The sequence below is a fragment of the Austrofundulus limnaeus genome, unplaced genomic scaffold (genome assembly GCF_001266775.1).
Source record: "Austrofundulus limnaeus strain Quisiro unplaced genomic scaffold, Austrofundulus_limnaeus-1.0 Scaffold826, whole genome shotgun sequence".
NCBI lineage: Eukaryota > Metazoa > Chordata > Actinopteri > Cyprinodontiformes > Rivulidae > Austrofundulus > Austrofundulus limnaeus.
Genome location: NW_013953228.1, coordinates 59040 through 70624, shown reverse-complemented (window position 1 = coordinate 70624; position 11585 = coordinate 59040). Strand labels below are relative to the sequence as shown.

Sequence of the window (11585 nt, the reverse complement as noted above, 5' to 3'; positions counted from 1 at the left end):
TTCATGCACGGCTCATTTTGTACACCTGTAAAAAAACATATATCTATGTCTTGAATTTGGAAAAAAAAATCATATTTTTTATCACTAAAGAGGGGTTCACTGAATGCGTATATGAAACTGGTGGGTTCGGTACTTCAAAAATGGTTAAGAACCACTGATTTAAAGTGTGGATTTTTGAACAGATTCTCAGAGTAAAAATAGGTTATGACTTCATTCCTATCATCACCACAAAAACATTTCAGGCTCAGGATTTTTATTTTACTTTAAGCCTTAAGTTTGTCAGGTTTTATGTGTTCACTCCATATTTAGAACAAGTAGTGTTCGTTACTTGATTTTCAGACATTTTATTTTTTTAAATGTTAATGAATACAGCGGGTAAAATAAGTATTGAACACGTCACCATTTTTCTTAGTAAATATGTTACTAGAGGTGCTAATGACATGAAATTTTCACCAGATGTCAGTAACAACCCAAATAACTTCATTTCTGGACATTTATGGTTTGATTTCTTTGTATGTATGGATCACTTGGGTTGTTACCGACATCTGGTGAAAATTTCATGTCATTAGCACCTCTAGTGATGTATTTACTGAGAAAAATGGTGACGTGTTCAATACTTATTTTACCCGCTGTATGACTTCAGTTGCTGCAAAAGTTCTCACGTCTGTTTGTCTTATTTGGGAGAAAAAATGCCTGCAGTTTATAGAACACATTGTGACAATATCTTTAAATCAGTTGCTCTTATTAAATTGTTTTAGTATGTTCAACTGATTTGCATTGTAATTAAGTCAGTAACCAACACCTCCACAATCGTTTAGCTTCTAAATCGGAGTAACCAAAAATTTGTCATACAAAGTTAGGTTGAAGTCTGCAGACAAACATATCATAGAAATAATCAGTTGCTTTTTCATTAGCATCATCAGAAACATTTTTATTTATTTARTTTTTAAATTTCAGGACGGTTTGAGTAAAATTATGCGGAGCCCGACCGGTGACATTTTATTTAAAAAAAAAGTGTGACCACAAGAAAACAGCTTGTGACCACGAGATAATTACTGTAGTCAGTTCCATGCAGAGACTGTTTATTGTTAACATGGACTCGCATGCATTAAAGAACATGTGGCCACGCATTATTGGATTGAAAAACAAATAATGCATGTGGCCACGCATTATTTGTTTTTCAAGCCATTGTCACGAGATGGGCTCCATAGTTTACATAACAATTACTAACAGGTCAAAATGGTTCCTAACTAGTTAAATTAAATGGCGTTGTAGCCTTTTTGCTTCATCTGCCAAATGATTTACTGAATTTTGTTTGAAATAACACCTTTATTTCCATATTTGTTTATTTAAAGCAATGTTTACCACCCCCACACACACACACTGTTTTTAATTAACTAAGATCATATTCAAACAAGATCATATTCAAACAAAGCCTGAAAGGTTTTTTATGTAGATTTTGTGAATCAGGAATGCTTTCATGGCTTAAATCTACATTTGCTATTGCTGTTTGAACCCCGTTTTAATTCATTCTTGCAGCTCCTGTGCTCTTTGCAGAGACATATCAGTTATCCATCTCACAGGTGAACTGCTGCCCCAGGCAGAGGTTTTCATTCTCTAAGTGCTTCTGTAATTATCATGCACTTTTAGCACCATTAACCCTGTCACAATAAAGCATTACCGTTGTAATTTAAGTTATTTGAGATATTTTTGATCATGTCTGCATAATTTAGATAATTGTCCTTATTCCACAAAGTCACACTTTTTTTGCTATTATTCTTTGTGAAAAATTATATAATACGGACTTTGTGCAAGTCAGTTGAGAAAACCCYTGAAATGTAGTTGCTCAATGTTATTTTTTGAGAATTGTTAGATTTTAAAACCATTACAGCCCAAGGCGCACAGATGTCTTTCTTTTCTCAACAGCATGTTTCATCTCATTTCCTGTAAGAATATTTCAGGCTCTTTGAACGAAAACAACCACACAGAATCCATGGCATCATTTTTAATGCCAACATATTTATTTTTTACTGTCAGTTATCTGTCAGCCAAAACTGAATTCTCTAAATAATGCCTGAAAAATTCCCGAAAAGCATTTCAAATGTCAGAACAACAAAAGTGATGAAGGCACAAACATTTTATAATGAAGCTTTTATTTAAAATGTATTTTTTACTGATAATAGCAATTTTACTGGTTAAACYGTGCCTTTTAGTGCTAACCTTTTTATGACTGTTTGTTTTATTGTTTGTATTAATTTCTAAGACTAATTGAATTAAATGGTGTAGATCAGTAGTCCCAGATTTGGAGTTCATGCCAAGCTTCAAGTACTTTGGGAAAATTATTACTTTAAAAACATTTACTCGCTTTTTTAACAACCTAGTTGATGATTAAGTACATTAAATTCCAGTATTAATATTGTATATATATTTTATTTTTTCTAGAATTGCAGAATATCACAAAAGAGTAATAACTGAAACAAACAGATTAAAAGTATTTACAAAGAAACTAAACGGCCGATGCAGGATCAGGTGTTGAAAATCTTCCCCACGCTAAAGTCCAAATCTGCAATTGAAACAAGAAAAGACAACACAGTCTAAGACAGATGGAACAGTTCTGAGACATTTTGTCTTCCAGATTAACTCAGTTTACAACATTATACGGCAGAAATTCTGTCATATTTTATTGATGTTAATACATATTTAAATAAGCACTTTGTATTTATCAGAGACACCTTGTAATTAGAGCAACACCAAACAACAGACTGTCAAAAATCTTAGAAATCTCATTAGTGGACAGACATATGAGTTTATTTTGGTTGTTGGTTACTAGATATGGTTTTTGAAGTGTCGTGAATTATTGTTTTATTACTGTGACATTCAATAATGACAGGTGCATTTCAGAAGCCTTCTCTGGTATTTCTAGTTTATTTAAACATATTATTTTCTTCAGTATTATTTACCAACCAACATTTATCTGAAGCAGTGGAGCAGCTATTATATAAAATGATCGTACATCCTCTGCTCCACTTGACAGCGTTAGTCTGGTTTGTGCTATTTGCCTGATTAACGCAGGAATATGAAATCAAAGAGGATCTTATCCACCTCAGCTTAATAACAGGGAGGTGATTATTTATCTAGTAGTTACAACTTGCGCCAGTGATGATGTCAGTGAATACTCAGCATGCCTCTCGACATCAGGAGGCATCCTTGAGGTGCAGACTGCGTCATTTAGGCTCGTTGAGAATGGATTTTTTTTGTTGTTGTTGTTATTGCTGGGACGAAGAGCCTTTTCAGACACAAATGTATGTGAAGAGTTCGATTGTGCATTGCCATTTTCCTGAAGTGCTTGTTGTTTGAGTTTGTTTGTTACACCCTCTTGACATTCATGTGTGTCACGTTGAGTTGTTTTTCTTAGTCTGGACCTCGTTTCTGCTGCAGTATCCCACATGAAGTGTTATTTGTGTGCGTACACTTTATAGACCACTTTTTGTTTGATACATTTAGGTTAGATTCAGACAAATAGACACTGTCCCACCTTCACAAAACCTTTTTATTTGCTGTGATATTCTTTTTTTTTATATTCTTTTGACTTTCCAGTTGCCTGTTTTAGTATTAAGAACCTGCAGAATAATCACTCTAAATGCCTGTGCAGTTTAATATAATTGTTTTTGTAGACTGGTTGCTGAGATTAGGTTTATTGTGTGAATYCTATTAAGCATTCAAACTATTGAGATGATCCATTTTTCCTCTGCACCTTTCTTGGRACATGTCTTATTTCACAATTTTAGTGCTATTTCAAGAATTCCTATATCAAACTTTCATCCCCTTCATTGCTTTRCAGCTATGACTTTTGCTATTTGAGCAATTTAAACCTTTTAAGACATCTAGCTTTTCCAGCCATTTTGTTCTCATTGAAAATGAATGGAGTTGTCTTCAGCATATAGTTACATTTTTCTTGCACTTTTCACCTTTTGTTCTGATTCTGCTTTTAACTTCTTGGTGCTAATTTCAGCTTCCTTCACTTTGTTTAGTTGCTATTTTTAGTAATTTTTAGTAAGAAATGATTCCCATTCTGTTTTWAGTTCAAATGAGGTGAAAGTCCCTTTAAAATTAAGAGCAAAAAAAGTTTGAACCWCTTCTGTTGCATCAGAGAAGTGAAATGAATCGGAGAGAATATTTCATGGTCAAGAACTTGCGGTTAAAAAAAAAATCTAATTATGCTTTAACACCACTTACTGGCACTGCTCCATACTGTTCCCATGTCTCTTGTATCTCTCATGTCCTCGTTAAGTGTTAGCAGGGAGAGTGTAAATAGGTGGGGGGGATGGTTTATTTTTAAGATTAATGAAATATTTTCTATAAAAAAAATAAAGAATCCAGCAATTGTTTCAACACTGAAAGTACAGTSTGGGGATGCACATTTGCTCTGAGTTTGGAGCAAAAGATGCTGTGTTTCCTGTTCAGAACCAAATGCAGACAAGACTAAATTTATAGGTATTCGTTGTTCAACAGTGTAGCGCCTCAGTGTTTTCTGTAATCAAAAAAAAGGAGCAAAACAGAACATGCATCAAGTCTGCTTGTTTTTCAYTGTCAGATAGTGTCACTGCTAAATATCACCATAGTAACTCATGATGTAAACAACCTGCAGCATRTGCTTTGGATAATAAATCAACTTATTTAAACATGGTGTTCTATGGAAATATGATCATCCTATCATTACTGCAAAGAAAAAATCACCTTTGTCCTTTGGTTTGTGGCTATTTACTGCTTATACTGAATGTGAAGACAGGGTCAGGTAATGTTTTGAATATGTCAGAATTATTACCYTTTTCCATGTCTTGTATAAATAGTTCTAATGTAAAGGCTAAAGATATTCCATCTGTGACAAATAATGCCAGTGGAACAAAGCAAAAAGCTTTTAAAGCAGTTACAGCTGCACATAAATACTGCTTTCATTCAAACTCAGCCTTTCTATGCAGACTTGAGGATTGTAAGTATTCAGATAGAATGACTTGCACAAGTATGTTCAAAAAGCTAACATGGAACAATATTCAACCTACGCATTCCTCTKCCACATGAATGCTTATTGACTGAAAGCCAGTTAAGGACCAACAACCACAGACTCGTCACAAAAAGCATGAAAACTAAAAATAGAAGCCCTGCAGAAACACATAAAACATCTGCAATAAATGAGCAATCTTACTTATCGCTTGCCTCTATGACAGACAAGTAAATATGTTGTTTCCTGCATGTATGTTATATTATGTCATATTTTACGAATTACTGGATAGATTTGAATAAAACTCTCAAAGTAATCTTTGGATATACATCCACAAATGATTCACTTTTGGACAAAACAATTCAAGATGGCCACSAATTGTCTTTAGCTATAACTGTCAGTCCTGCAGATATTGAACTAAAAGTTGCTGTGGTAGTAGCACATACTCCAAGCACTAACCTTTTTTTAGAACCTTGGTATGCAGCCTTCATATGCATTCTTTCAAGAAATGCTAATTTCATCATTTCAACATCATTTTAAATGCTGTTTTTTCTGCATCTATGCAGAACTAAAACCTGAGGTTGTTCCAATCTACGTCTTAAGGGCTCAACACACTGGGAGCGACAAACAACAGTAGCTGTGTTTCCATTGACCATGAAAATGCACAAAATAGAATTTCGAAAATAAATTTGCTCAATGGAAACACGTCAATTTCGAAAAAAGTTAAGTTTTTTTGACAAAATGTTTTTGCCCCAGGAGGCAGTGGTTTTTCGGCTATATCGAAATTGATGTATTTCGCAAAACTACAACGGAAACACTTTTTTTCGCATCACGGGAGTCAGGTGATCAAGAACCGGCTGTTTCTACTGGCGAAAAGATGAAGAAGAAGAAGATAACAGGAAGTAAAAGTAGTAGTGAAATCACCGAAGTAGTAAAAGAAAGTATTAAACTCACCGTCTACATTTTCCCAAAAATGCAGCATACATAGCCACTCCCAAGTATGAGGGGCTTGTCACTCCAAAGCCTCGATCAGACACCAATGTCTCCTTTGATCACTGATGATGAGCGCTCGTGTCGTGGTAGCAATATTCTATGTGTTTACATCCATTGCCACCATGTTTGTAATGAATTATCGCGAGAACAAGCGTATTCACGCATGACTTTAATAGCATTTCTTACTTAATGGAAACACTGCAATTGCGAAACTGTGTTTTTRGACATTAACAGAATATCAACAAAGTTTTGCACACATTTGCAATGGAAACACAGCTAGTAACAAGTGGCAGTGAATGCCACCGGTGTGATGCAATAGCAGCAGCAGCTTTGCAAATCATTCTCTCGGGTGGCTTGTCTCCAAGAAATTGGATTGTTTCTTCTTCTTGTATATTTTATTGGTGGTTTGAAAAAAACTGAATGATGTACATTACCACCACCAACTTGTACAGAGAATTTCATTGGTTATGTCTACTCTACAAAAGAAAGTATAAAATATGGAAGTTGGACACAACTAAAATGCTGTTTTCTCCCATGTTGCGGTTGGTGACTGCAGTGTGAAGCATACTGTCCGTTCATTGGTCAGTCAATCAATACCTCGCTGGTTGGTTGTAGCGRCGTGCGACTGTGACAAATGTTGAACATTTTTCAAGGGAACATCGAGCCCCGCCTGCACTCACTACATACACATAACACGACACCTAAGAACCACAGCATCCAAACCAATAAGTCAGMTGATGGGGCACATGACCTTCTATGAACAATAGAGCTAATCAAGCCTATTGTTAGGCGATGGCCCTCTTTTGCATGTGACTAACTTGTTTGTCCATGTGGAGGCAGTGCTTATAAGGCTGAGTTCACCTGAAACTCATCAGACTGAAGAAGTCTCTTGGACGAGAGATGAAACTTTTCACTAAAGAAGAACCCATCCAGAGGACCTACTTATTTTTTCTTTTTGATTTTTAACATTTTTCAACTTACTTGCGTGGAGTCGCAAACCCATGTGTGCACTTCTACGAACTCGAAATTTCACACAAACAAATTTCGCAGGTCGTTTGGCTGGACGAGGACAAGCAATTGTCGCCTCATCGCACAAGTTTCATTTAAAGGAGCGCGACGTCGCTTCCCATGCGACTAGCCCATTAAACTGCAAACAACCATGTGAGGCGGATGCAGAACCACATTCTAACATTTACTGTGCAACATGTCCGAGGCTGTTTCAAAACATCAAGTGCTAAATTTGTGTTTCCATGAAGCTCAGCTTAAAGTTTTGTRTCAAASTGATCGACAGCTTGACGTTACACTTTTCGTAACGGTCTGTTTTGCACTCTCTCTCTGCAGACTGCTATGGATCAGCTGCACATGCACTTCACCCAGGCCATCCACAATACGGTGTTCCAAGTTGTGCTGGGATACGTTGAGCTGTGTGCTGGGAACGCCGACACCAAGTTTCAGAAGATGCAGTATAAAGACCTTTGCACGGTAAGGACATGACAGGAGTGTAAATCTTTTTTTTTTTTGTGTGTTTAAATCCTGTTTATCTAATGCTCAGTTTGCCTGTCAGCAGCTGAGCAAGTAAGACAAGGACTCAGGGCATTTTTACGCCAGTTTTACACAAACTGAAATATCTTTGATAAAATAATGTAAAACGATGTTATACCCAAAGACATAAATGCACAACAAGCTCGCATTTTCACTCACAACACATCCCTTCAACATTTGTTACGTCTCACAGCTAAACTTAAAGTGCTTTATTTCATGACAGGGGATTTCTTCAGAGATCCCTCACAGGGTGAAATGAAGGAGGCGAGGAGAGCATGAAGAGAGTGATTGAGGGCATTGTAGCCCTTCACCAGATAATTAATCTCGCTCACTAAACAGAACAAATGCACTGCAGCAGTGGCACTTTTTGACTGGCCCACACATCCGTCTTTTTTCACCCTAAAAAAAAGAAATAATCTAAATAAATCTCATTTGCGTATCCAGTAAGCCCATAATGCATCACAGTATTGTCAGGAGTGAGTGATAATCCAGTCCACAGAGTGAAAAAGGGGGAAAAATGGAGGCAAATGTTATCCTTTCATAAAAGTACTCCACCACGACCTTTTTAACTTTATATTTGGCATTGGTGTTTGACAGCACAGCATTTGCAGGGGCGTTACCAGCTGTGCTCATGTCAGTAATGGCCTGTCCTTTACCTCTTACCTTTGTATTACCTCTCCTCGCCATCACCTGCTCATCTGTTCCTCTGTTTATGCATATTTTCCTGTCCTGCTGTTCTGAGGGGGCCTTTGAGGAAATAGTCTTTGCATGTTTGTCAAAGCTTCAGAGACTGGTTTTAGTTGTTTTGTTTTTCTTCCTTTTTTGCATTTATTTCAATATGACAAATGCAAAAGCTGTGGCCTTTACTTTCCTCTTTTTTTATCCTGTCCATGGCTGCCTTTGAAGCTATGTTACAGATCTGAGTAATGGTGTGCATGAAGCTGTGCACTAGTTACAGATGGATCCCTGCGTCGGGTTGGGTTTGATAGATTCCCTGTCAGCAGGACAGCGTGTTGCCTGGATGACTCTGCTCACGCCACAACTAAACCCACTTGTTTACGATGTACGCCGAACGTGTCAGGACTGCCAGGCTGTTCTGTTTCAGTCCTGTGTGATGATGATGAGTAGGGCAGCACATCCTCACACACAGTTGCACACTAAAATTAACGGGCACATCAGCGCTGACACATCGTACCAGTGAGAGCCTTTTCAGTCTCTCTGCAGTGAGTATTTTGGGAAATCAAAGACTGTAATTTAATGACTCTTAGAGGTAGATTATATTCTTACAGGTAAATAACAAGAGAGAACATGTCATGTTTAAATATGATATCAGAGGCTGGAGTTMCTTCAGGAATTAGTTTTTTCTAAGATTTCCAAGGCTTTTTGTTATCTTCCATAAAAACACATGGGATAAGTAAATCAACAAATTTTCAGAAAAATTGTTCACACAATGAAATGATTTAATTTTAAGCTACACATTGAAGTCAAATTCACCAATGAAGCTGCAATGTTGTGAACTAATGGTTGTATCTCATCAGCTGTTGAAGATAAGGGTGCACGATTTCCTTAATATTGGGAGATCGGAGATKGGCCAATACTTTGATAAGATCAGTAGAAACTACCTGCTTTTTATCTACCTCCACAAAGGTCTGAAAATCAGCCACTGTCTCCTTGTGATGGACAAAAATCAGAATCTGCTGGTCAGATTTTTTTTAAATCAGCGATCGTCCAGAAAACTGCAGTCATTACACTCCTAGTTGAAGACTTGTTGGTGACTCAAACAAGATTCAATATTGCGAGAAAATAAGCAAAGTTCAATTGCAATCTCACTGAATTCTGAAGATTGGAGATCAGCGAGCTGTTCTGCTGCTTTCTGTGCTCCCAGTTTTTGAAAACCACTGCATATTTTTATGTGCCTGGTTACCAAACTGCATTCTTGGCCATTCACATTATTTTTGTTGCCCACCCCATCGCTCACATCATACCCATATGTAGCTACCTTGGCAGCCGGCCCCAAGTTTATGATTTAATCTACTGGAGTATATTTTTGAAAGGATGATGGGCAGATTTGGCCCATGCTTGCGTCTAGAACAATCTCTGGCATTCTTAAGACAGGATGGAGTTGCCTGTGACAAATTTGAAGGCAATTAGTCACAAATGATTTGAACATGTTCAGAATTGAAGCTATGAAACTGCAAGCCTCTATGACTCAAGCAATGATATTTGGATCTCCTGTAAATATTTTTGAGATATTTTAGAGACTCCCTTAAGAATGTTGTTCTCCGACAGTTGCAGCCCAGTGAGATACAGTAATAACTGATTGTACGGACCTGTGGCAAAAGACAATACAGTTTTCAGTGTTTTTCCCTAGACAAATAAAGAATATGAAATTTTTCCAGCCACTTAACTTCCCCTGAAACCACCTCTTAGTTATAGGTTTTAAACATTCAGTGGAAAAGGGAGCACTGAGAAAGGTCAGTTCTGACTGAGGAAGGATCTTATTAATTTTACAACAGCATCTCATTATTAGGTAGTTCAACTTTTTTTAAAATCAGTCCTCTGGTCTGACTTTCTTTAATTCTTTCTTTCTTTTTTAGATAAAATTGTGCTAGTTAACTTTTAGAAAAATCATAGGGGATAGGTTTTTTTTGGAGAAGCTAGTATGTTGAAAGCTCTAAGATGATGAAATATCTAGTGATCAGTTTCATGTTCTCTTCCACAGAATTGACTAAAACTGACCTTCAGCTCTGTGCAATGTCTAACATATCCTTCATTTTATGAGGCTGGCTGGGGAATGGTTTTGTCTTATCACTTTGCCACAGTAACAAAAGTGATACTGCAGCTATTTGTCAGTATCCATCATATTTTTTCTCAATATTATTTTTTCAGATGATTAGAATCATTAGGCAACAAATTCCAAATTCTCTTATCATTTTCTTTGTAGATGTTTAGATTATTTGTACATTTAAAATATATTTGTCTTTTGCTGAAACTGATTGATGTGATGCAGCAGGTGTAATAACATTTAATCTAGGGCTGCGCAGTATATGCGGTAGACGGTAGAAACGGTATGAAGTTGGCCTACGGTAGAAATTTATACTCTACCATCCTATCGTCATTACGTCATCGCACCTGTTTCAACAGGGCTGCGAGTGCAGAGACAACTGAGCAGGAGGAGTTCGAAATATAATGAAGAAATTCAAGTGTTTTAAAACACGTATAGAGAGAATAATTCCTCAAAATTTCCTCCTCCCGCTGTAGAAAAGTTACGTCGTTTCACAGGATCATTTCCTCCCTCCCTCCTCCCTCCCGCTGCACGTTGCGCGTAGCGAAGCTTTATCACTTGTAGTTTTTCACACCAAATTGTCGGAGAAAAAAATGTTTTTATGTATTGTTAGCCACAGAGATCATTTAAAAAAGACGTGGACGTGCATTCTGTCGTAAATCCATGTTGCTAATGTAAAGTCGGCTTCTGCTCTGATGATGAAGATGAGCATGCAGCAGAGCAGCAGCTGATAAGTTCAGCAGACAATGTTGGGTTTAATTAAGATTACAYTTTTCTGAAAATTGCATTATCTTAACCTTATGATAATTTTCAACCGCGATATATATCGTTACCGAAGGGGTTCACTTTATACCGTGATATGAAAAAACCTAATTTAATCTATAATAAAGGGTAGAAAGCAGTAAACCAGTACTTCCATTAGTCGGACACTGGCTCAGAATGTAAATTTAATAGTGTTTCAGTGCTGGGGACACTTCATGTTTTTACCTAAACAAATCATTACTCAAGAGAAATGATTCAAAAACTAATTTCATGTCTACATCTACAGCGGGTAAAATAAGTATTGAACATGTCACCATTTTTCTCAGTAAATATATTACTAGAGGTGCTAATGACATGAAATTTTCACCAGATGTCGGTAACAACCCAAGTGATCCATACATACAAAGAAATCAAACCATAAATGTCCAGAACTGAAGTTATTTGTTGATAGAGTTTTATTGGATTTATTAAACTTCTTAAGGTGTTTCAAATAAAGTCTTGAGG

General features: G+C 36.7%; 1 protein-coding gene across 3 annotated transcripts in view; it reads left to right on the top strand.

Moving 5' to 3' along the window:
• vps50 (VPS50 subunit of EARP/GARPII complex) overlaps positions 1-11585 on the top strand; it is a 114820-nt gene that overhangs the window by 44297 nt on the left and 58938 nt on the right. For all 3 annotated transcript variants that reach the window (XR_001312137.1, XM_014028877.1, XM_014028876.1), the window contains exon 12: positions 7334-7474. Coding sequence is in view for 2 of the 3 variants with exons in the window: in XM_014028877.1 (XP_013884331.1) it covers positions 7334-7474 (141 nt within the window). In the remaining variant the exon portion in view is untranslated. The remainder of the gene's footprint in view (positions 1-7333; positions 7475-11585) is intronic.